Source organism: Meleagris gallopavo, chromosome 17 (genome assembly GCF_000146605.3).
Source record: "Meleagris gallopavo isolate NT-WF06-2002-E0010 breed Aviagen turkey brand Nicholas breeding stock chromosome 17, Turkey_5.1, whole genome shotgun sequence".
Lineage (NCBI taxonomy): Eukaryota > Metazoa > Chordata > Aves > Galliformes > Phasianidae > Meleagris > Meleagris gallopavo.
Genome location: NC_015027.2, coordinates 7,555,696 through 7,582,428, shown reverse-complemented (window position 1 = coordinate 7,582,428; position 26,733 = coordinate 7,555,696). Strand labels below are relative to the sequence as shown.

Here is a 26,733-nt window from a genome sequence, read left to right as displayed (position 1 = left end):
TTCAAGGAATAAGAATTTTTCATCTTCTCTGACTTGTTATAAAAAAGCCCATTTTCTTTGCAACTGCTGATACTCTTTAGTACTTCAGTTACCAAGCTAATCTTTTCTCAGATCCGCTGTTGTTGGGAGTCAGCCTGTTGCCTTCATGCTCCCACGGTATTTTCTTTCCCACAGTCAGAAGTAAAGAACACTGCAGCCCTAATAAGCCTTTCTTTTGCTAGCTAACAAGCAAACTCAGTAGCGTGGGTCATATCTAAAGTATCTTTGGTTCAGTGCCATTTGTGGAAAGGAAACTGGAAAAAATAAAACTTGGAGTGGAGCTGGAGGAGAACTCATGGTTAAAAAAAAAAATCCTTTTATAAAGCATAAAACCTGTAAGTCAGTTCCATATATATGCTGTTTGGCTCTGGTTTGTGGTTCTTAGTGCTATTCTGGACTTCCTCTCTTAGATAGAGTGTTACAAAAATATGCTGCATTTCATTTGTACTTCGTGCTGAAGTCTTCTTTCTGTTTGCAGATTTGTTTGTAAATGCATCATAAACAGACAGCCCAGAATGAAGAAAGCAAGCAGGAGTGTTGGCTCAGTGCCCAAAGTGCCTGGAGTAAATAAGACTCAAACAACTGAAAAAACCAAACCGGAGAGCGGCTCCTCACTGTCTGCAGTAACAAAACTCTCCAAACCCGGGACATCAGCATCCCTTTTGAAGGTAACAGCTACTACAAATTTCTGACTCTTTCAATTTTTGACAAGAAAGCTTTAGAAGTAAAGTATTTTACAACGCGTTTTCAGTGCAACTAGATTTTGTTACGTGGGGAACTGAAGGGAATTGAGGTGGTTATGCAGCACTGGGCAGAGTGAAGGGTCTTGTGTGGTGTTCGTGCTGTATTTTCACACTGCAGTTTGTGGTGGGATGGAAGGCAGTATACTTTGCAGAACTTGGTTGTTCTGCAAAGGAGTGAAGTGAAAGTTGCATTGGAATGAGTGTTATTAGTAATGTCATGTGTTATGCTTGAATGATGTGTCAGTGACTGATGGGATTTGAAGAGAGCTATGCACCATTCTGAAACAAGAACTAATGAGGTACCTGACATGAGAAACTTTTTGACATTGGTGATCCGTGTCAGGTCAGTGCAGCTGCATTCTACTGGCTGTTTTGACCTTTCCTTTGTGTGAACTATTGCTTGAGCTGAACATGCACAGGTTGATTCTTGCTCCTAAAAGAAGTTAAGAGGTAGAGGTTCTCTCGTATGTTTCCAGATTTAGGATCATAGGCTTTTCAACAACCAAGAAATAGGACTTAGCAAGTTGTGCTGGTGCAGAATTTTTGACCTGAGATCACATCAAGGCTGTTCTGAGCCTGCCTGCTCTGCCTCCTTGTTCTGGTGGAGATGTGGCTGGGCTCCCCTCCTGCTGCCCAGTGTGAGGAGCTGTAGCATTTCTGCAGCTGCCCTGGAGCAGAGGAGCATGCTGAGAATAAGGGCTGCTGTGTGCAGCTGGGACCTGAATCTGTGCTGCCTACAGGCAGCCAGATAGACTGTATATGTACCTGGCAAGATGTAGAATTAAGAAACTGTAGTAGCTGAAGCTGTTTTGTAATAACTTTGCAGATTTGCCAAAGTCTGTCTTTCACTCTTTTTTCTCTGTTATGGAATAACAGTTACTACTTCTGCATTGAACTGCCAAACTGGCATTCACATAGATTTTTCTCCCTGTGTGCCCCTTCTACTCCCACCACTCCATTTTCTTAACTTGAAATAATCTTTTGATGGTTGTTGACACTTCTCATTTTGCATTTCCAGAAACCTCTCAAAGAATACAGAAACAAAACCCTTTTGTAGTTTACTGATCAAGTTTCTGAGGCGATACCTCTCAGTGAGGTAAAGGAGGAGGATGATCTAACACTGAAGAAATCTGACCCAGTCTGCTTTCACAATTTTACTTCTTACTTTAGTAACACTTCTGGCTATGTTTGGGTGTTGGATTAGAATTTGACGATCGTCTGTTTGAGGTACAATGAAAAATTTCCCTATAATTACTGTGATTTATCTCAGCTTTATGTTACAACCAGGCTTACTCATGCAGTTGGGTGTCTCCTCCTTGTCAAGCTGCTGCTTTGCCAGCTGTGTGACTTAATGACTTTTTCTTATTTAATTTTCTCTGAGTGTTCCATACTCAAAAAGTTAGTTGCTTGTATTTTTGGACTTATGATTGCTGTGAAATCACCTGTATGATTTCTGACTTGAAAGAAATACCAGCAATTTATTTTGTGTGGTCCTATATTTGATCTTACCAATTAAGCTTTCAGCGTATTGCCTTCCTTAAAGTAGTCTGCAGACGTGGTAAATTTGTGTGCATTTGGTAAGTTTTATCTAGTATTCCTTGAAAACAAAGCAAAGCATGACTGGCATGAGATTTAATTGCAGCAGTTTACTGACTTATGCAGACCTCAAAATAAGTGTGCATACAGATATGAAAACCTTTGGGTTGGTTGTTGAACGAAAGGCAGATATTAAGGAATAGAAATGCACAGGCACATTACTTAATCAGTAGTGCAGGTAAAAATGGCTTTCTAATTCTAGCACATTTTTTTTCTATCTCCTTCATGACGAGCTTTGGGTGGTGCTTTGCTTGAGGTGAGAGGTGGGGGGTCTTTAACCACGCATTGTTCTGTGGTTTTGTCTTGTTCCAAGTGTTTAGACAATGAGTGCAGGAAGAAAATGGGAGACCCACCCTTCAGTGCAGCTGAATGCTGTTTCTGTCTGCTGCAGGATGCCTGTGTGATATTGACCAACTCTTTCAGAAATTCTTTCAGGTGACCTTTCTCATAAGGTTTTTGGTTCCCACTGCACTCCGGACTTTGGTAAACATCCACCACTTTCCCACCTGCACACACACGTTATTTCAACAGCCACCCACCTCTACTTTCTAATCTGTCAAAAAATATTTTGTGCAAACAGGATTGTGTCCCTTTTTTTAAGATAAGAACTTCTTCAGCCAATGAGCTTTCAGTTGTGTTAACAATCACAGCTGTAATTAGACAGCAGCTGTACTTGATGCAAATAAATTGCAAAAATCCAGTGCCTCTGAAAAGTCAGAGTAGGCCCTAACATTTGAAAATCAAAACTTAGAAAGTATCTTCAGGATTCCTGTGTCTGGGCTTCAGCAATCGGTTTGCAAAATGCAATAACTTAATTACAGATTGTTATGAAGTTTAGTATTTGAAGTACTTCGGTGCAGCAGCAGTGAGCATCAAAGAAAATCCCACGTAGGAGTAATTATGTAGATAGATAAAAAAAGGATTTGAATGAGGTGCAGTAAATAGGACATGCATATTGGGAAACTAATGGGAAATGAATTATAGAGGTGATCGTTCAAGTTTCATTGCACTGAAAGAAATAAAGTTGTGGGGGAAAATGGAATGTGAATTGTATTGCATTGGCACTTCCAATTATTTGGTTTTCTAATCTTTCAGTTTTTAAAGAAGGGTTTTTTTTTGCTAAGCAGGGATGCAACATCTCCAGTAAATGGGAGAAACTTTTTCCTTGAGAAAACTGTTTAATAAACATACGATATTAATTTCAGTTCCAATAAAAATAGATACTGTAAAAATACTTTGATTTTTCAAGTCAAGAGTGGTTGCTATTAGGGAGCATTTAGAAGAGAACTGCTGGTTTGTAATTTTTCCAAAGCTTTGCTAAATAGTTTTTCCTGCCAATAGTGTAGTGTTACAGTTTCTCTAAACTGTTTACTAATTGGCTGCAGAGGAGGCAGTGCCTTCCAACCTCCCCTGGGAATAGGGCACGGGTAAGTCAGAGGGAGAAGGGCTGGCTGAAATTCCTTTGTTCAGCAGAGGGCTGGAGATGACTAATGTCAGAAAGCCTGCATTTAACATAGTTCTCTTTCTTCAAGCTGAGTCACGTCTTGACCTATTTGGCTTGATAACACGTGCTACAAGTGTTTGAAAGCTGAATCTAATTTCTCTGCTCTCTTAGCAAGGTACAAATGCCAAGAGCTAATAGTCTGTCTGACTGATGTCAGACTCGGCAGAATCACTGTTATCAATGTTGCTAGCTATTGTCAAATTCTCAGCTCCAAAAAGAAACTATGTAATAGAGTGAGATGGAACACTGGTTTTAACTAAGCATGTGTAAATTCATTCTCAATGTGTAAAATCATTGTGTCTGGCTAACACTATTTAACATGGATATGTATGTGATACAGAGGTTACAAATCTGCAGAATTTTAAGTCGTGATGCAGAACTCCTGGCTGGGACCTTTTAGCAGGAATGCTGGTTGAGACTTCAAATGTGTTATCTAATTGAATAATACAATTACTCAGGGAATGCTGTTAATTTTTTGATTTTTTTTTTTGGTCCTTATAATAGGAAGAATGTTTAGCCTATTATGATTGTTTCTCCATTTGGCAAATTGCATTTTAAAGAGTGGTGCTGTCTGCCAATTTGTACTTGGGTACTTGGTATTTTTAGATGTTGCTTTACTCTGGAAGATGCATTCTCTATTTGGGAATCTGGCTCTTGAGATCCTTGTACTTACACTTGTCACATTCCAGGCAGCTGTTGTGTCTAACAGTCGCTTCAGGAATGATGTTAAGAGGTCAGACGAAAAGTACATGAAACAAATGTCCTGTCTGTGAGATTGCCTAGGAAGGAGCATGAAAACAAGGCAGGGATATATGGTGAGGGTGGCTTTTTTCCCCCTTCTTGCTACTGTCTCTAGTGGTTTGTGGCTTAGCATTTTGAGCTAGAAATGGTATTTTATTTATCTTGGATTGATTTTTATTGTTGTTAGCTTTCATTTTTGTTGAGAATTTGTCCAACAGAAAATGCTTGATCGTGTTCTCTTGAAGCACACTAGGCAAACTTCCTAGTATTTGTTGGTTTATTTTTATACTTGGGGAACCTTTCTGTCAAAATTGAGAAAAATTACACTTCATTGTAATTTCTTTTTTTCACACTTCCCTGTGATTTCTTTTTTTTTTTTTCCTAATTTAAGTATTGAAAAGTTGATTATTTCCTCTCTCTTGGGCGAGAGGGGACTTGGTTTCTATGGTCAGTTGTGTGTAAGTAGTTGAAGTTCAGTTTCAACTCACCTGCTCTGCATGGTGCAGTGCAGTTACTCTTCAGCATACTTGCACAGACATAAGACTGGTCAAATGTGTACTTGTTAAACTGATGGAATCCTTCACAGAAGAAATGTTGGCTATGCAAACTTGTCAGCCAGCTGTCTGTAAGCTGCATCTTACTTTTCTTTCAGACTAAGAGCAACGATGACCTCTTAGCAGGGATGGCCAGTGGCAGTGGAGTGACAATGACCAACGGTGTCAAGGCAAAGAAGAGCACGTGTGCATCAACAGTGTCTTCAGCTACAGGGACAACCATGAACACTTTGGAAAATAAACCTAAAACTGTTGCAGGTAGATGGATATACTGGTTCTTGAAGACAATAATTGGGTAGAATTTTTTTTCCTACCATGTAGTGTGGATGCAGACCTCCTTAGGAAGTGGTTGGTAAGATCACGGTCAAATAAACTGTCTTCTGTGCTTTGGCCTTGATCCTCTTTACATATTTTGTAATATTGTAATTGCCTCTTTGGCGGCTGCTCCTTTTAGTAGTACTGCTTATGTAAGTACTATATAGTACTAGATCATGTAGTTAATCTGGAGGGTTATGGTTTAATTTGTCTTTAGAAGATTCAAGCTGCAAATATTAAAACTTTAAGATGTGATTGTGTGTTACAGTCAATGTGTTTTTTTTAGTAGAGAAGTAAGAGAGCTTTCATAAACTGTTCAGAAAAGTGGAATTATTTAATGTGCTCTCAATACAGATGAAAATACCTTAGTCACTGTGTTTTGGATTCAGTAATGCTTGCAAAGCTGTAAATCATCTGGGAATAATATAGCAATAATTCATCTATGCCTGTATGAAATGTGATGAAAATAGAGTAGAAAGTACCCTAATATTTTATTAATCGTAATACACAATTCATCACTTAAATGCTTGCATTCAAATCTACTGAAAAGAGTGAAATTTGAACTTGCAGGAAAGCGCTGCAATCATATTTGTACATTTTGTCAGAAGCTTTTAAAGACAGAAAAAAGAAATGTGTAAATGTTACGGTTAAACTAAGATTTGAGGTTCAAAATACTGCAGCAATATAGCAGTTGAAAAGCATACATCAAATAAAATACAACTGCTTTACCTCATAAGTAGGTTTATTTAAACATTAACTGTAAATTTATATTATGGGATGTGTTTGCCAGCATACTTTAGAAAATCAACCATTGTATGGCTAAAAAATACACAGTCTTACATTACAAGTGCTGTATTTTAAATGAGTATTCCTAACTTTCAAAAACCACACAGGTTCCACAGCTAAGCGTAGCACTTCATCTGGAACTAAAGAATCGAGCTCTTCTAGGGAGAGAATACGTGATCGTTCCCGCTTAAGCCAGAGTAAAAAACTGCCTGTGGCTGGACAGGGCAGCAGTGATACAGTACTGGCAAAACGTTCCCGCAGTCGCACCAATCCGGAATCGGATATTCGGATGAGCAAGTCCAAATCAGACAATCAGATCAGTGACAAAGCTGCATTGGAAGCAAAGGTGAATGATCTTCTGACGTTAGCAAAAACTAAAGATGTGGAAATCTTGCATCTGAGAAATGAACTAAGGGACATGCGTGCTCAGTTGGGACTTAATGAAGACCAAGTTGAAGGTGATGAAAAATCTGAAGAAAAAGAGGCCATTGTTGTCCATCAGCCGACTGATGTAGAGTCTACGTTGCTACAGTTACAGGAACAAAACACTGCCATCCGAGAAGAGCTCAACCAGCTGAAGAATGAGAACCGAATGTTAAAAGACAGACTAAATGCATTAGGCTTCTCTTTGGAACAAAGGCTGGACAACTCTGAGAAACTCTTTGGCTATCAGTCTTTGAGTCCGGAGATTACAGCTGGCAACCACAGTGATGGCGGCGGTACTCTGACATCTTCTGTAGAAGGTTCTGCTCCTGGATCAATGGAAGATTTGCTAAGTCAGGATGAACACACTTTGATGGACAACCAGCATAGTAACTCCATGGATAATTTAGATAGCGAGTGCAGTGAAGTTTATCAGCCACTGACATCGAGTGATGATGCTTTAGATGCTCCATCATCTTCAGAGTCTGAAGGCGTACCAAGTATAGAAAGATCTAGAAAAGGAAGCAGTGGCAATGCGAGCGAAGTGTCCGTAGCTTGTCTGACAGAGCGGATACATCAGATGGAAGAGAACCAGCACAGCACAGCAGAAGAGCTCCAGGCCACGCTTCAAGAGCTTGCAGATCTGCAGCAAATAACGCAAGAGCTAAACAGCGAGAACGAAAGACTTGGAGAGGAAAAAGTCATTCTGATGGAATCTTTGTGCCAGCAAAGCGATAAGTTGGAACATTTCAGCCGTCAGATAGAGTATTTTCGATCTCTTTTAGATGAACACCATATTTCCTATGTAATTGATGAAGATATGAAAAGTGGTCGCTACATGGAGTTGGAGCAGCGTTACATGGACCTTGCAGAGAACGCCCGGTTTGAGCGGGAGCAGCTCTTAGGTGTTCAGCAGCACTTGAGCAACACTTTGAAGATGGCAGAACAAGACAATAAGGAGGCCCAAGAAATGATAGGGGCATTGAAGGAACGCAATCACCACATGGAACGGATCATTGAGTCAGAACAGAAAAGCAAAACAGCAATAGCATCGACCTTAGAGGAGTACAAAGCCACGGTTGCCAGCGACCAGATAGAGATGAACAGGCTGAAAGCTCAGTTAGAGCACGAGAAGCAGAAAGTGGCTGAGTTGTATTCGATACACAACTCTGGAGACAAATCAGATATACAAGATTTGCTAGAAAGTGTCAGGCTGGATAAAGAAAAAGCAGAGACACTGGCCAGCAGTCTGCAAGAGGAGCTGGCGCACACTCGCAATGATGCCAATCGATTGCAAGATGCCATTGCTAAGGTAGTGTTTACATTCGCTGTGTTTTTAACATCACTTCTATTTCAAGACATTTACTGTTGGTCATTGCAGTTCTTTCAGAAATAAAGGATTAATTACGAGGCTAATCGGATTGCGGTAAAGTTAAGATTAATGGATTTCTTCAGTTTTGTTATGAAAGTGCTGCAGGCTTTTTTAAAGAAGTATATCATAGAATCATAAAATTATAGGAAAGACATTTGAGTTGGAAGGGACCCAACTCGAGGTCAGTCATCTAGTAAGTAAGGTCAAAGTAAGGTCATCTAGTCAAAATTCCCTGCAGTGAATAGGGACTTCTGCAGCTTAGTCAGGTGCTCAGAGCCCGGTCCAAACTGACCTTGATTATCTTCAAGAATGGGGCTTCTGCTTCCTCTGGGTATCCTGTGCCAGTGTCTCACCACCCATATTGTGAAAAACTTCTTCCTTATATCCAGTCTAAATCTCCCCTCCTTTAGTCTGAAACCATCTCCCCTTGTCCTATCACAGCAGTCCCTGCTAAAGAGGCTGTCCCCTTCCTTCTTAATGCCTCTTACATATCTTGAAAACATTTGCAAACCTGCTGTCAAGTCCCCCAGGAGCCTACCCTTCTCGAGGCTGAGCAGCCCCTGCTCTCTCAGCCTGTCCTCGTAGGGGAGGTATTCCATGTAATTTAATTTGCTAGCTAAAGGTTTTAGTTTTGAGTGAAAAAAGAAAATTTAAAAAAAATTTAAAATCATTAACTATGGCAAATACGAAGGTTCTTGCTAATGATCCATCCAGGAGCACCTTGTGTGTTAACTGTGTTTTGGATCCAAATGTTGTAGTTCTAGAACACTTATTGTGACTTAAATGAAACTAACTTATCTAGTAAAAATGTCCTAGCCATTATCCATTTGAAGATAAGTCTTCCTGATAAGAAAGTTTGTCAGATATGTTGTCTGAGCTATATGCTAATTGCAGATCAATAGCCAGTTGGAATTAATCTTAATTAGAGATTTAAAAAAATTAAAATAAAAGTTTAATAATTAAAGTCGGGTAGTGCTATTAAGATAAATAAATAAATACTGAAGCAGGTAATTTAAAGCAGGGCATTTTGTGGATTAAAATTGGTGCCTGTGCTGACCCGCCCTAAGCCATGACCTTGTTTTTTGCTGTTGGGCATGGGAGTGAATGTTAAAGAGCCTCTGATCTCAGCTTGTTATTTAAGCTGCAGCTTCATGAGGCAGAAAAAAAGGGTCTTGCTGTTCCTGAAAAGAGGTCTGCTGCCTTTTCCTTTCCCTGTCGGGTGTTTTTTTCAATTAAGCAGATCAGTAGCTTCTAAGACTTTTCTGGGAACTGTTTCAAGTCACTGACACATCACATGCACAAATATGAATCTTGGTTCTAGGTTAAGGAAGCAGCAAGCACTAATATCGATGCACAAGAGAGAACGGACTTCTCTTGGCAGGATAGAGAAAGGATGAAGAGTTTTCCCCCATTTCCATAGCAGCTAGATGTTAAGTTGCATCAGCTGCTCTTGAAACCTCAGTGGTGTGGTTCTTACTGTTTTCCTGAGTACAGGATTCTGCTGCTGGAGTAGCTGAGGGAAGCTCATTTGTTCAGCCTGGGAGAAAAGAACTTGACTCTGGCACAGAAAAATAGTTGCACGTACAATTTTAAAGGCTTTTGTTTAACTTCTTGGCCCATGTCCTTTCCTATGGTTCCAAAAATACATTGTAGGTGTGCTAGCTAGAAAACTAGAGGTGTATCTTTAAAGAAATTCAGTTTAGTTATGACATGTGGTGTTTCTTTTTCAGGTTGAAGATGAATACAGAGTATTCCAAGAAGAAGCCAAGAAACAAATAGAGGATCTTAATGTGACTCTAGAAAAACTTCGGGCAGAGCTAGATGAGAAAGAAACTGAGAGAAGTGACATGAAAGAAACTATCTTCGAGTTGGAGGATGAAGTAGAGCAGCATCGTGCTGTGAAGCTTCATGACAATCTCATCATATCTGATTTGGAGAGTAAGTGTTATGTATTGCTAGTGGAAGGGTAATGATAATTTAAGAACCTGTGAAGCAGAACACTGAAACAGTGAAAATATTCTCATTTGTCTCTCATTTGTCTGAGTTCAAGTCACCCTTATAATGCTAAGGGAAAAAAAAAGCCAGATTTTCATTTCCAGTCCCAATGTCAGTTGGTGTGTGAACCAAAACCTGTGAATTGAGAATAAATCTGAAATCTGATAATGCTGTTTTCAAGGGTTGTTTTTTTTTTAAGTAGGAAAACATGTAATTATAGACCTAATAGTAGTGTGCTACTTATGCATTTTGTAAACTGGATGATTGATTTTTTTTATTTTTATTTTTTAAATAATGCTCTCTTTTTCAAGTGCCTGAATCCCAGGATTTACCTGATAGCTTGAGAATGTGAATAACTGATAATTTCTTCCCTCTGTTGACTCACTGTACAAGAAATGGTTGGAGCCTGTAATGAAATTCATATTTACTGTACACTCACCTATCTGTCTGTGCCTACGTTCCCTCTCTGATCTCTGAGACCTGCTCAGACATTCCTACCACAGGCTGGAATTCTACAATTAGTCTCCATCTGAACAAGAGCTTGGGCAGCTGTACCTTCTGAAGGCTGTTATTTGCACTGTGCTACTAGGGAATTTAAATGTCTACTATTCTAAATAAGATAATGAAAAGCCAAAGTATTATTCCTTTTCACTGTAAGTAAAATGTTTGTAGCAAATATTTTAAATTGGTCTGCTATCAAGGAAAGATAGTGGTTTAAGTAATCGAAACTGCTTATTCAGTCGAAGAGCAGTATTTTCAGGTGTGGGTGTCAGCTTAGTTTCTCCAAGCAGTGTTTCCTTATCTAGCAAGACAATTGCTGTTTCACTTTACAAAACTGGCCTAGCTTTTTATTCTTTTTCCTCCTCTTTCTGCTCTCAAACCAAAGGAGCATATTCAGGAATGGGAGGTCAGGTGTGTGGGCAGCAGCTCTGATGTTGTTCCTGAAGTCATTTTATAACAAACACTGCGAAAGATGAATGCTTCTCTACTTGCATTTTTTTTCTTTGTCTTAACTGAAGTCCATTCATACAGTCAAATAACTGTTTAGGTGTTTATTTAGTAATACCTAATTACAAGGCAGCTCTAATTTTTAGATGCTTTTGCCTTGGGAATAGGGTGTGTCGTTTTGACAGACATTAAGTAAGAATGTTCCTGCTGTAACAGTTAAACTGGTGAACGTGCTGGTGGAAAAAATTCTATTGGTGCTGAGATTTTCAACAAAAATTGCTGTAGTCTGTTACTCATCTCTGCAGAAATAGTTCTGAAAAGTCAGCTGGGCTGTTTGGTGTGGTTACTTCTGGAGGAAACGAGCATCTGGAGAGTGGCATCTAGCGACCATAAGGAGGGATTGCACAGGAAGAATTGTGGGAGTGCACACATGTAACACAGAATTTTAATAACTTGTAGTGAAGTCACAGAAACGTTCATCTTACCACTAAGTTCTCTTATGTTGATCAGACTTGTGGTCAGATCTGTTTTGCTACCAGACAAATACTGTGCTTTTAAATGTGGAGATGTGTTGCAGGTTTATGTGAGCACTAGTCAGCGGAATAGTGGTTTTTTAGCCTAAGTAACTAAATGCAATGAAGAGCAATATAAGCTTCTTTTTTTTCTTTTCTTAGCTTTTAAAATATGGCAACCTCTTGTTTATCCAGTGTCAACTATGGGAGAATTTGAGAGAATGTGAGAGCTTGCCTAATGACAAACTTGCTAGCTAACTGAGAGTGAGTGAGACGACAGATAAATGGCAGGTGTTAAATGGCAGAAAATTATCTCTTAATGAAATCACAGAAGAGAGACTTTACAATTAGGAGGAAGATGCTGCATTTATGAGCTGATGAGTTTGCATTCAGTGTTGATGAGCCACTGCACTAAAGAGTCACGTAGGATCACGTGATGCTCTGGCCTGACTGCTTGGGGCATGCTTCACTGCAGGCTTTCCTAATTCTAGGAAATAGGTCAAGGATCATACAATGAAACATGTTTCACAGCTATTGGAATATTAAGTTATCACATCTTAGTTGCTATTATGTGAATATGAGTGCCTGAAAAAAACCAGTGATCTCTTAGATAAGGACAGTGGAATTCCAGTGTCATATCAATGGCATTAAAAGCATGCAGGATGCTCTTGCAGTCAGCCCAGGTGTGGCAGGGCCTGCAGTCAGTGCCACCTGAACATGCCACCAGTGGGATAAGGAGTCTTAGCCATAGTGATTCTGGACTGAATCGGGAAAAGAAATACAGAAATAACCCGAAAGTTCCACGTTATCACTAGGCACAGCAAGCTGAAGCAGCCTGTGAGGGGCTGAGCATTGACACAGAGGTGCTGGGGAGCAGAGCCTTGCACTAGGTGGCGTTTGTGCTCTGCTTTTCTCGTGTCACGTCAGGCAGACTTCAGTAGTCAGGCAGCCAAGCTGGCACGGTCATCATCTTTGCTAAGGGAGGGAAAAAATAAATCTTCTGTTCTTCCGTGCAGTTAACGGGTGAATTGGTTTGGAGAATTTTGTATTGTGATTTGCAGAAAACTAATGTTTGTGGGTTAGCTTGTTGGTTGTCAGATGTTCTGATGCCTGAAAATACTTGTTGTACATTCATTTACTGCAAGGTATGAGTGTTAAACATATCAGTTCTCTTCATCCATCAGTATTTCTGTCAGTACATATTTTGGACAAGAGTAGGGATTTGAACAATGAGTGAGTACTTCTACTACAGGGCTGTCAGAATTACTTTTTAATATTATCTCATTTTCAAAAGGACCTTGACAGCAGTTATCAAGCTCACTTTTCACGAATGATGTTTCGTCCTTTTCTACATAATGTTGGAAAAATAAATTGAGCGTTAGTTTTTAATTATTTGTGCATTTTAGAGAAGATTGGGGGAGGCAGCGAGGATGCAGTGAGGAAAGGTACCAAAGAGCAGCTGCACGGAAGCTGCTGCCTCCTGCCTGTTGTTACTGCTTGGCTTTGTGGCCTGCAGTTGGTGGCACAATGTGAAGAGTGGACTTGAGCTGTAAAAGGGGAAATCCCTTATCTCAGTCTCTCTAAGTTTCAAGTTCTTCTCAGTTCTTTTTTTCTGAATCTCTTGGATGGATTTGAGGTTTGTGCAGAGGTAACTGTTTCCAACAACTGCTGTGAAGTGCTCTGTATTGTTTATGGTAACTGCAGAATATTCAGACCATTGTGTTTTACTTCAAAGCATAAATATACTAAAACTTAATGGCGCGTTTCATATCTCACAAAAGCCCAAAACAATGGCATTATACAACCTTAGCTCTGGGTGCATTTATAGCTTCTGGTTTGTGGTTATTTTTAGATGAACTGCAGCTTGCTTTCAGTAGTAGAACAAATTTTATTTTAAAAAACATTCTTTGAACCTCTTGTTAAAAGGACCACTACCCACTCGATTTCATTTCAAAGTGCTACTAAAAGCTCTTTATACTTGCCATCACAGCTGAAAGGTACCTAATTTGCAGTGTTGTGTTAGTGTTCTGCTGTTGTTTTTTAGCTGCTGGTGGTTTTTAGCATTTTTTTATAGGAAAAAAACAGTGGGGAGTGGGAGCAACTTGTATAATTTTCACTTGAAGCTACCATTTCAGTGCTGACTTTATCTCAAGCAAGTTTTATATACAGACAAGCTGAAAATGGGAGAACTTTTCTTGAGTACCACAGCAGCATGTGATTTGAGTGGCTTGCTCTGTTAAGGTTGTCTTCAAAGCTTAAAGATCAGTTGGATGCATCTTGAATTGTGCAGTCTTGTAAGAATGAGATTCATACAGAAGTATCTGTCTAATTTTACTGTTTCAACTTTTGCAAGCCTGAGAGGTTATCATGGTTTCAGACCAAGTGAGGATTATGTCATCCTTGTACAGAAATCAGCTATGGCTTTTAAAGCCTTTGAATTGGAGCTGTTGACACAACACTGAAGAATTTCTTCTGATGAAGAAACCAGAAAGAATTCCATGGCTGAAAAATTGTAATGTTCTTGTGAGCTTAGCTGAGGCTTTTGAACGTACATATCAGCATAAATGGGCTTAAATGTGTACTTAGTCATTGTTGCATTTGATTTAAACATTTTGAAATGCTGTGTTCCACTTAGTCTGCCACAGCTTCATCGTTATTGTTAGGAAGAGCAATATAGCAGAAGACAAGGAGTACTGAAGTGATAGGCTTGCTTGCGGAGAAAGTGGTAGTAGAAGAACATTGACTTGAAGCAAACCATGGATTCAGTGTTTTTCCTGAGCCCTAAGAACCAGGGCAGAATCTTGGAGAGTGTTTCATCCTGGGAAATGAGACCCCTGAAACCTTATGGTATCAGTTTATCTGCATGAATGTCTGTATCATGCACCTTCAACCTTAGTGAAAAGGTTATTGCCAATACATAGTGACAGTGTTTCTTTCCAGCAGAACTTGGAGCAATGAACCTCAACTAAAACACAGCTAATCAGTTGGCCTATCAGTTTTACCTTTTGGAAATACGCGATGCTATAGAAATGAGACATCTTCCAGTCCAGGATCAGTGAAGGGACACGCTAATGAGAGGCTTTATGCTGTGTTCTTCTTCATTAGTTGCTTAGTTATAAGAATGGAGTAATCAATCACACTGTCCTTGTGTATTGAATAAAGTACCAAATGAATAATAATTGCTGTAGCCAGCCTGTCAGACGCCGTGGTAGGAGCTGGTGCTGATCACCCTGCATACCCTTTTGTACAGCTGCTGACAGAACCGAGGAACCATCTCCTTCATAACACAATTGCATTGACTGTTTGTCCCTTTGCTGTAAACGTAGCTTCTTTCTACTCCAAATAGTAGCTTGATAGACAAGAATGTACAATTCTTGTGGACCCAAGTGGAAGTTTATCCCCACTGAAGGCACGGCAGCATGCTGTCAGCTGCTTTGTGGCAAAGGAGGAAATTGATCTGGAGGCTTAGTGTAGTTGCAGCTTACAGTTGAACATACCCATGTTAGGATCTTTTCATGTTAATTTGCCCACCTACCGAATAAAAATAGTACACGCTGTTTTTATTTGTTCTTTGTTACTGCTTTGTCATTTTAATGTTGTGACAGGAATTGTTCATTTTTGCTGTTCCCCACCAATCACAGAGCAGAAGGTACCTATTGAGTTTTTCTGTCAAATTATTTCTAATAATACTATTTTTCTCCAGATGGTTTTGATTATACAGAAGTGTTCTCTGAGTAAGTTTTAAAAAACATGTATAGGTTGTTTCAGTTACTGTTTCTTAAGTAAATAGAGCCCTGACTACGGTGTTACAGGGAATTTTATTTTTTTTCCAGATACAGTTAAAAAACTTCAGGACCAAAAGCACGACATGGAAAGAGAGATCAAGAATCTTCACAGGAGACTCCGGGTAGGTTGAAAACCAAAAAGCACAATAAATTATGGAAAAAGTAATATGATTAAATGTAATGCCATTAAAGTTACTGGCGAGAACAAGGCATCACGGGGAAATATATTTACTAATTTACAGAGACTGAAGATTAATTCTGAAAAACTCTCAGTGTTCCAGAAATGTGTTGTTGGACTTGGGTGAACATGTTCCTGTGTCTGCTGATGTATGGTTTAATACATACATTTGCAATACTATGAACATTCTCTCAATTTCTAGGAAAGAAATCTTTGACCCTCAGGTTGTTTCTAGCAAAAGTTGTTGAATGTAAGTTAGATTATGCACAGTACCAGTGGTGAGTGCCTGAATCACTCCTGAAAATTGTTTGTTGTAGTAACATGGGGAAAATATGAATAATATGCATAACTTTTTTTTGTTTTTTTTTTTCATCAAAATTCTTGCTGCTGCTTTCAGTTCAACGTTTTATTTGCTTATAGGAGGAGTCAGCAGAATGGCGTCAGTTCCAAGCTGATCTCCAGACTGCAGTGGTTATAGCAAATGATATAAAGTCTGAGGCCCAGGAAGAGATAGGAGACCTAAAGCGAAGATTACATGAAGCTCAGGAAAAAAATGAGAAGCTCACTAAAGAGTTGGAGGAAATCAAGTCACGCAAGTATGCAAGAGACAATGGGAATATTGTCTGTTTTGTGGGGGGAGATATGATTTTGAAAATCCAGTATGTGTTATTGAGACTCTGGAAGCTGTAAATTATTCCTTTCACTGTAAACAACTTGCCTTATGCAGGCTTTCAGGAGTAATGTAGGTAAATGGAGATGAAAAAGTTATTTCTCTTTTATATATTCCTCCTCCAAGAATATTTAGTTTGGCACTTTGGTATAAACCTGTTTCTCATAGAGGGTTTTTCCCAGTTAATGTCTGGACTTGATTTATCTACCCTCAGTATGGAAAATAAGCAGTGTCAACTTTTTTGTGCATCATGAGTACTTCCCTTAGTAAGCCAGGGCTTTTGCTATGATAAATACAGATGTTGTTTTACATGAGAAGAAACTTTCTTTTGCATATATCATGTCTGTTTTCTTTCCACTCATAATTATTTCTCAGCTGATTATTTTCATGTGAAATGGTGAAATTTTTGAGCCTTAAGTTTTCAATACATATATGCATGTGTGTGTATTTGTGTATGTGAAAGGAACAGAAATCAACAGAAATTAAGCCTTAAATGGAGTATTGATTTGATAGACTTTTTGTCTGGTGCTTAAGCTCTCTTGCTGACTTAAATTGGTAATGTAGGATGATAATCTGTTCCTAAATCACAGTGGAAAGAAAACTGGGTTAATGACTAATTCTTTCTCTATAGATTTTAATTTGACTTCAAATTTATGTTCCTGTTTTAACACTTTGTATGTTAAGGTGGCTTTAAATGCCTTTAACAGGCTGCATATTGATTTCAGGCAGGAAGAGGAACGCGGGCGAGTGTACAATTACATGAATGCTGTAGAGAGAGATTTGGCAGCTCTGAGACAGGGAATGGGCCTGAGCCGCAGATCGTCCACCTCCTCGGAGCCAACTCCGACTGTCAAAACACTCATCAAGTCCTTTGACAGTGCCTCCCAAGGTAACTGTGCAGCCAGTGCCAAGTTATGATTTTGGATGTGTGGACACGAATACTTCTAATGGCTTAGCTAATTCACAGATAAGTTGTTTTATTGTGCCATCATGATTTAGAAGCGATAGCTGAAACAAATCAACCTAAATTAGATTGCACGACAGGTTATTCCCAGTGGTTAAGGGCAAGCATCGTTTTTTATCCTTATTTTTCCTTCTCTGTCAAATTGCCAGTGATTGGTATGTTACACACTTTGATTCAGTGCTGTCTCGTATTGGAAATACATAAGTTCACACGACATAATTGTAGCTGGAAGCACAGCTGACTTCAGCCTTTCTGTTAAGCTGTGAACTTACATGCTGAATTAAGCATTCTTAAATCTGTGCAATACCTAGAACTGAGTGTATTTCATTTCGTAACTTATGTTCTTGTAGTCGGTGCTAATGAAAGTTAAAAACAACCTCCAACCAGTTTCACCATGAAATAAATAAAAGATATCTTTTGAAATGAGAGGGGTTTCACTATTGAGACAATGGACTGTAATTTTCTGGTTGTGAAAACAGCCACTGTTATTCTGCTTATCTACAGAGGACAAGGAATCCAAATAATTACCCTCAAATGGGAAATGGATTTTAGGTTTTGACTACATTTGAAGTGGTGAAGGAAATATTTTATGTGCCACAAGCCTTTTGGTCTTGAGTTTCATTTTTGATAGTGTCACTAAGTTTTTGATGCAGAAAGGCTTGGCTAAAAGTAGATTATATTATTAATATTGTAATAAGTGTACTGTGCACAACAAATCTATTTCTCCATACCCAATGCCTGAAAATTTATTATAGAGATTCTTCTGTATTACTTGATGATTCTGTAAATGGTTCAATTTCAGTTTGTGTTCTTATTTTTCATAGATATTTACATTTTTTGATTTTCATAGAGTTAATTTAAAAGGTTTTTAATCTGTTCTTCAAGAAAGTGCTCTCTTGCCAGAGTTAGTCTGGTAAAACAACAAAGCCTTTCTACCTTTTTTCACCTTTTATTTTAAGCTGGTATCTATCTTCTTCAGCATTTATGCCTAACCATGGTGTTATGGAATTAGATGACTAACCTGCCAGCTCAGTATTTCTGTTCTCATACGTTCCTAAACCTGGTATTTGTTTAATTCAAAATTTCAGAAAGTGTATTACACAACAGTAGGTTTGCATTAGCTATGGGACTTGAATTGAAAGCTAGACAGCAGATAGAAAGGTTGTCTTACTGGCAGACCCAGAAGCCTGCTGCCATGTCTTCAATTATCTGGAGATCAGAGAACTAGTTATGCTCTCATTTACATCTGCCAGTTTAATAGCATCCTATACCTTAGCTCTGTACACCTCTTAGTAAACTTAGAAATGTTTTTACAGTGACTGAGATATTCAGTACAGAAAATGAATGTAACTGTGGAGGAGTGAATGTGATGGCATACCTCTGAATGGTTTTGCAGGCAGTTGCTACCTGAAATTTTTAAAGATGCAATCTTGTAAAATTAGGAGAGGTAAACACAGATAGAGAGTTTGCTACATGCAGCCAGTCTGCTTGTTCATTGAAAATGGGGCAGTGCTCCTGATGGCTTCCTTGCTGTGCTTCTTCCAGTTCCAAGTCCTGCTGCTGCCACAATTCCTCGCACTCCTCTGAGCCCGAGTCCCATGAAGACGCCCCCAGCTGCTGCTGTATCCCCTATGCAGGTAAGTATTTTATGGCTGCATTTAATTCTTTGTGAAGAAGAGCACGTGAACCTACAGGCAGTAATATATGAATGTTGGTTGCCTTTATGGGGACATAATGATAAAATGATGCTGCAAGTAAGCAGCTACTAAAATGTTCATTTTAATGAAAGCGTGCTTCCCCCAAGGAGACTTCTGAGAAAATGGCACTTAGGCAGCTGTATTTGAGAAATGAAAAAATGCTGTGGTTTTGCTCAGATACAGCCTACATCCCTTCCTTCTTGATCCTCACTACTCAGGTCCAGTTGAAGATACTTCCTTAAAAGCTTATTTTCTTGTTAGGGATGTTATCATAACTTAGGTATGTTTTGTTACGTGTCCCAATTGTGTGATGTCTGTTTAAGCATTGCAATTAAAGAAAATTTGCAGAAGGCTCTAGCTTACCCTGTGCTTCCCTAGGGAGTCCTGCATGGCACACCCTATTGTAAATACGAGATATGACAACGTAATTTGAAAGTTATTGGTAACTGTTAAAAATTCTTACAATTCCTGTGCTGCTGAGGAGTATGAGAGGAAAACTATCTACATTCCCTAGTTTTAGACTCGCTGTGTATCAGTTCTTAGTCTTGTGCCTGGCTTGGAAGCAGCAGTTACCTCCTTTGGGAAGTGGACTGAGATGTGTGCAGTCTGTCAGCAGTCATCAGTATAAATGTATCCCACGTTGCACAGCCTTTTGTTACCAGACCTGACCAGAGAGGCATGAAGTCATTGTAAATTGATTATCTTTGTTCATTTTGTACTGGCTGAGAGTTTTGTCCAGTTGCTGACTGTACTATGTGTTCTGTTGTGTCTCCTTTGAAGCTTTGTCCATGTGTTCAGCTGCTATAGGAGTCTAGGTAAAGGAGACAACACTACGCTAAAGGATGTATCATCAATACATTAATTCTCAGCTTGATAGATGGCTGCTGTTTTTATGGTCACACTAGCTGCTTGAAGAGATTTCAGCAAAAGCAAACAAACTTAAGGACCAAGATTGCTCCAGATTCTCAAAAAAACCCCAAAGAATTGTTACACGTTATGCTTTTAATGTCATTAATCCTCCTGTTGTCTTCAGTGTATTACTTGAATGATTTCTTTTTGAGATCTGTCACTCTTGATGACAACTTTCTAAAGTATTTAAATGTGACTTTCTGTGGTAGGTGCTTTGTTTTTGTTGGTCTTCCTTTCTATTCTGTTTATTTCTGTTCTCTTGTAAGGAGAGGAAATTTTTGTGTTTTTTGTTTTTTGCTCTCTTGCAACTGCTGTTGTGTGGTTGCTGTATGAGTTGATCTATAGAATCTCTCACCTTACAGAACTAATCTATGGTTTAAGATCTTGAGTAAACGTGGAAGGGTTGTTCTCTATATGACTATTGCAGTGCTTATTATCAGATACTTTTAAAAGCTGTCACAGGAAATACTAGAGTTGGCACTTACTGAGAAATGGAAAACAACCAGCCAAAAACCCCTTTCTAGCTTTGGGTCTGAGCCCATAGTAAAGCTTAGTGGTTGTATACCAGACCTTAACAATATTGCAAAACAGTTGGGAAAAACATACATAAGCACATTGCTTTTCAGAATGTAAAACACAGCAAAACTTAACCCACAAGTGGCAAAGCAGTTTCCTAGGAAGGTTTATAAGGATGGAGAATTATAACTGCTGGTTTCCCCAAGTACTTTCTTTTTCAGTTTTGTAGTTGAAAGAAGCAGATGTGGTTTCAGATTCCCTGCTCACCAGTGAATGTCCAGTTCTGTTTTGAGCATGCAAGAAGCTTTCAGGCTCCAGGCTATTCAGTATCAAACTTCCACAATGTAACTACTTAGTGTGCAAAGAGCTGTGCTTACTTTGAATTTGGCATAACATCTTATTGAGGTACTCATTTAAGTACATATTGAGGTGCAGAGTGGTCAGAAATAGATACCTGGATAGTAGCTGAAGGTCACCTTTCTGTCACAGCTAACAGCAGATTGCACTACTTAAGCGTCTGAAGCAAAATAGTTGAAGGGATTTGTTCTTCTTGCCATAGTTCTACCTCAAATTTGAAGTGTCAGATGTTTGTTCTTTTTTTCTGTCTTGTGTGCATTTTCTTCTTCAAGGGCTGTTAACTCTTCTTACAAAAGGAAAAGAAGAGAGTAACAGGCAGCTAGCAGAGGCCAGGAATGGCTGTGGGAAAGTAACTGGTGATGATCTTAATAACCCTAATTTTATCTCTTACTGTAATTACATTATACAGAGACTACTACATAAAAACATCTTAAGTGAACAATTTTCTTCATTGCACCTCATCTGAAGTACTTTGCTAGACCTCAGCGTGGGGTGAATGAAAACCAGGAGAACAGATTGTAAAGCATCTTGAGTAATTTCTGTCCCATTGGAAGTCTCCATGAGTAGCCTCAAAAAGCATGTGATTCCTAAAAACTTTGGATCTTGTTTCATTTAGTGTTGAGGAATTTGATCACTAGTGTTAAGTGAAATTGTTGTTTAGCAGTTAAACAAATTTGAGTACATTTCTAGTTGGAGGAAAACAAAGTCTGTTTATCAAGGAATTGCTAGGATCCATACGTGTTTCACTGTGCATCAAATGTAAGTGAAATGGTGAATGATTCATCTGCAGCTTCAACAGAAGCTCACTTGAGCAGAAATGTTTCTAATACTTGTAAAATGCTTCAGGAAAAGTAATTCTTCATGAGACACTTGTGCACTATTACTGCCAGAGGATTGCCAGGCAGAACTTGATGTATGAACATATTAGTTGGTTCATTTTCCTCTCATTTCCTGAGTCAGTATGTTACTACTGATGGTTGTAACAGTAAGATATTTAACAAGGAACTAGCAACAGCAAAGTTAAGCTCAGTCTGCAGAGCCAATAGGAGTAAAAAGCAGAAAAACAAACATTTTGTTTTATAATGAGGAGACAGGACCAAGATATAGCAAGCTATCAGTTGAGTAATGTGGTCATTTTCTGCCAATATCCGTAAAGGATGTTTGTTTTTCAGTGATACCTGGAAGCTGAGAATGTGATAAAGCATTGCAGTGACCCAGCAGTGTGCCTGCTCTGTGTGTACCTGCCTTTCCTGGCCGAGCTCTGTACTGCTCTGCCTTCGTAGTGACAGTCCCAAAGCTGGCCAAATGACGTGTTGTTATCCAGCCTCATCACCTTACTGTTGTTATCATTTCCTTTATTTATAGCTTTATTAGAAACAAAGAGGCTGTCATCGTAATGCAATGTTTTATTATTTAAAAAAAAAAAAACCAACCTGAAATACCAATTCTCATGGGAAGCTGTTATAGGGAGAGCTGTGTGTGGCTCATGTTTACAGTCACTTTCATTTACATGTTTAAAGGAATAATCTTTGTTGCGTACATACAAGACTTGATATATAAAGTGATAAAATTCTTTATACTGTATTTTGTACTTGGATTCTTAGCTATTGGCAGCTCTTTGCTCTCCAATTGATTTCTAGCACAAAAGCATAATATTAGTTAGACTCCAAATGTTAGATAAGTAGCCCTGTAATCCTGCTTATGCTGTAGAATGCTGCAGTGTATAGATACTGTGAACTTTTCTATCACAGTTTTGGATTTATCTATCTTGACTACATGATTTGGCGAGAAACATCAGAGCTTTATTATCTCATGAAGATAAGGCTCATTTAAGCTTCTCTGAAAGGTTGAAACTGAGTTCAGGATAAACACCTGAAAAAAAGCACTTCATTTTTCCCCCTCTTGAAAGCATGTTTAGAAGTTGTGTTTTGTATCTTTTATTCTGTTCTACTCGGTTTGTATATACCAAACTATGTTTGACACATTGTGTTTTCTGTTTCAGAGGCATTCTATAAGCGGACCAATCTCTGCTTCTAAACCCCTTGCTACACTGACAGACAAAAGACCAAGCTATGCTGAAATCCCTGTTCAAGGTAATCAATCATAGAATCATTGAATTATAGAATCACAAGGTTGGAAACGACCTACAAGATCATCCAGTCCAACTGTCTTCTCACTACCACTGCTACCATAAGCTACTAAATCATATCTTGCAGTTCCTCATCCAGACACCTCTTGAACATTGCCAGGGATGGCAACTCCACCACCTCCCTGGGCAGCCATTCCAGTGCCTGACCACTCTCTGGAAGAAAAAGTATTTCCTCATGTCTAACCTAAACCTCCTCTGGTACAACTTGTGGCCATTTCCTCGGGTCCTGTTCGTTGCCTGGGAGAAGAGGCCAAACCCCTCTTCACCACAACCTCCCTTCAGGAAGTTGTAGAGTGCAATGAGGTCTGCCCTGAGCCTCCTCTTCTCCAGACTAAACAATCCCAGCTCCCTCAGCCGCTCATCATAGACCTGTGCTCCAGACCCCTCACCAGTTTTGTTGCCCTTCTCTGGACACGCTCCAGGGCCTCAATGTCTTTCCTGTAGTGAGGGGCCCAAAACTGAACACAATACTCGAGGTGTGGCCTCACCGGTGCTGAGTAGAGGGGGATGATCACCTCCCTGCTCCTGCTGGCCGCACTATTTCTAATGCAGGCTAGGATGCCGTTGGCCCTCTTGGCCACCTGGGCACACTGTCGGCTCATGTTCAGCCAAGCATTAACCAGCATCCCCAGGTCCCTTTCCTCTTCACAATCATCCAGCCACTCATCCCCAGGCGCATAACGCTGCATGGGGTTGTTGCGGCCAAAGTGCAGGACCCGACACTTAGCCTTGTTGAACCTCATCCCATTCATCTCAACCCAGCGATCCAGCTTGTCTGGATCCCTCTGTAGGGCCTCCCTACCCTCAGGCAGATCAACACCACCTCCCAGCTTGGTGTCATCTGCAAACTTACTGAGGGTGCACTCAATCCCCTCATCTAGGTCATCAATAAATACATTAAACAAGATTGGCCCCGGTACCGACCCCTGGGGGATACCACTTGTAATGGGTCACCAGCTGGACTTCACTCCATTAACCACTACCTGTTGGGCACGGCCCTCTAGCCAGTATCTTACCCAAAGAAGTATATACCTGTTCAGGCCATGGGCGGCCAGTTTCCCCAGAAGAAGCCTGTGAGAGACCGTGTCAAAGGCTTTGCTGAAGTCTAAGTAGACTACATCAACAGCCCTTCCCTCATCTACCAGTTGGTCACCCAGTCATAGAAGGAGATAAGGTTGGTCAAGCACAACCTGCCTTTCATGAACCCGTGCTGACTAACACAGTGTGTCACTCGAGTTCGTTTACACTTATTTAGCAGTGCTACTTTTCTATATCTTACAGTGTTTACTATCTAAAGCGTTATTGTATTATACAGTGCTAAAGCAAACTATTTTGACTTTATTATATTTTAAATGTAAAATAAGAAACAGGTATTATTACTTGTTTCATCAAACACAGTGAATCTTCAACAAAACCACATTTTTATCCAGATAACTGGGCATGAATCTGTTTTTCATGTGTGCATAAACTATGATCACTTGCAAAATCAAGATGTGAGACATGCAGGATGATTTTGTGCTGCTGTTTTCACCTCTGGGGCCATATGATGTATTGTGTTTGGGTTTTTTTTCCAAACAGAAACTGGGGTGATACTTGGCATTGTATTGCATGTGAATAACAAAATATAAACTTAATAAATATTGAATCTTCAGGAGCCAGATGAAAAATTGAGTGGAATTAAATTGAGTGTTGATTTATCTGTTTTCCAATAATTCCCTGTTCTGTGAACTTTGTTTTGTCTCTAAAAGCACTGCTCACAATGTGCTCTTCCTGTGAGAATGAATGGCTATCATGTGTTGGGCGTAGCTCTCTGATTTATGCCTGTTTTAGGCTTTTTTTATAGATGTTTCTCGAGATAATACCCATATGACTCCAGACTGAATATTTCCTCTCAATTTGGTATTCCTGAGGTCTGATGCTTTATAAAGGGTACTTTTTGTGCGTGTAACATTTTGTAATGGTCTGTATGTGCCAGATTTCCTTCTTGCTTTTGTTCAATGCATGTTGAGGTTTTGCTCGATGCAGCTGGAGTTTTAATTTTAGAAACTTTGATATTTTTAGAAATATTGAAATGCCTTTCCAAGAAGATAGTTGAGGATTCTTTAATTGTTACAGAGTTCATAAGTAGACACAAGCTTGACCACAAAGTGAGTGGTATGCTTTATGTAGTTTTTGCGTTTTCATTACAGTCAACACAGGAGCAAGGCTACATTCCAACAGAGAATATGCCAGACAGAATTCCTGTTGATAACTGTATATAGTTTTAAAGTATCTTTATTAGCAATGTATGCTTCTTTGGTCAACTATTGAAATGGGCTTAGCATTTTATTTTGAATCCTAATTCATCCTTTTCATGATTTTTGTACTCAAACTACTGCCTTGTGTATTTCTGCAGCAACAGGAATATGTAAACATTTGCATACAGTTTAAGGTGTTAGCTGAAGGAATACTTATTTAGGAGGGTAGTTAACTAAAAGCTTGCTACTCCTGATTAAATGCTTCATAAAGTTAGTTTTGTTCAGTTTGATTTCACTCAGTGGCGGTGGATTTCACTCAGGGCGGATCTTCCCTATGGTTTGTTAAGGTACCTCTTGGATCTCACTGCATGGGGAGACAAGAAAGCAAGATTTTGTTTAAAAAACTAACAAAAAATCAACCAAACTAACAAAAACAACAAAATGAGTTCACATAACAGACAAAACAATGTGCTTTGCCAATCCACATTGTGAGTGACACATCAAGCGTTTTTTTGCTGGATTCTAAGTGGGGATTCCTTGCTTGGACTTCTGGTTTAACAATTCCCTTACAGTAGCCCAGGGCAGCTGCATGTGTAAGAGAGGCCATAATGTAAAAGGATTAAGAATGTATCATAATATATGAGTGAACTATATTGGTAATGTGCAAATTTTAGGCCTTCTCTTTCATATAGAAGAGGATATATTGCTCTCAGTAAAACAGCCAGACTCAGGCACTGGTAGGCAGTATTCATAACGCGCACCTAACCTCTTGTGCTTAACTGGCATCTTTGAAAATAGTGTTCTGTCTTCATTTTCTTTCTGCAGAACATTTGTTGAGAACGTCTTCTACCAGCAGACCAGCGTCTTTGCCAAGAGTTCCTGCAATGGAAAGTGCCAAATCTATTTCGGGTAATACCACGTTTTCTAGATGACAAATAAAATTAGGAACTCTTATTTCAATCACATACTTCCAGATCTGTCTTACTTTTTCAAGAGAGACCTTTTATGTTCGCACCATTAAGATTTTATCAATAGATTGGATTTTTGAAGTAGCTTTCCTCACACACAACTGAAAAATCAAACAATGAAAAATAAGTCTGGTGGTTAAAAAATAATATCTATCACATCAAGTGAAACTGAACAGATTTTTAATTGCTTTTCTAGGTCCTTATTGTTGCACGTAACAGATAGCTTCTGTGTCATCCTTTCCTTGTGTTAGAAGTAATTTTGGCTTGGAAGTATATGTTCCAAGAAACTGTAGCTGGCTGTTACGCTTTACTGCTTAAATGTAGGTTTTTTTCTTTACACAGAGATAAAGAGGCAGAGAAACACGTTGTCCTTCTCCCAGTGCAGTTCTTTTCTTCTCCCAGATATGCTGTTAGATGCATTCATCAAATTTTGTTTGCTTTCAAATACAAATTTTATCATTAATGTTGATCTCTAAATCCTTGGTGGTACTTAAATAGGAAATGTGAAGTAAATGTTAAAACCTAGTATCACGTATGGATTTCCATTCGTGGTTTCTGAAGTAGTGGATTTAATGTTGGAAATGTTAAATACGTGGACATTTTTTACCACATAGTGTCTCGAAGAAGTAGTGAAGAAATCAAACGGGATATCAGTGCACCCGATGGAGCATCTCCAGCATCTCTTATGGCAATGGGTACCACCTCACCACAGCTGTCCCTCTCATCCTCCCCTACAGCATCAGTCACCCCTACAACCAGAAGTCGAATAAGGTAA

General features: G+C 39.2%; 1 protein-coding gene across 1 annotated transcript; it reads left to right on the top strand.

Annotated features, from left to right (window-relative positions):
* The first annotated feature begins 500 nt into the window (after positions 1-500).
* SPECC1L (sperm antigen with calponin homology and coiled-coil domains 1 like) lies at positions 501-26,733 on the top strand. The gene is made up of 11 exons (XM_010720295.2): positions 501-707; positions 5,276-5,435; positions 6,386-8,013; positions 9,804-10,011; positions 15,362-15,435; positions 15,912-16,087; positions 16,887-17,050; positions 18,671-18,762; positions 22,607-22,697; positions 25,816-25,899; positions 26,573-26,733. Exons 1-11 carry the CDS (start codon positions 555-557, stop codon positions 26,731-26,733), a joined length of 2,991 nt encoding a protein of 996 aa, XP_010718597.1. The 5' UTR covers positions 501-554.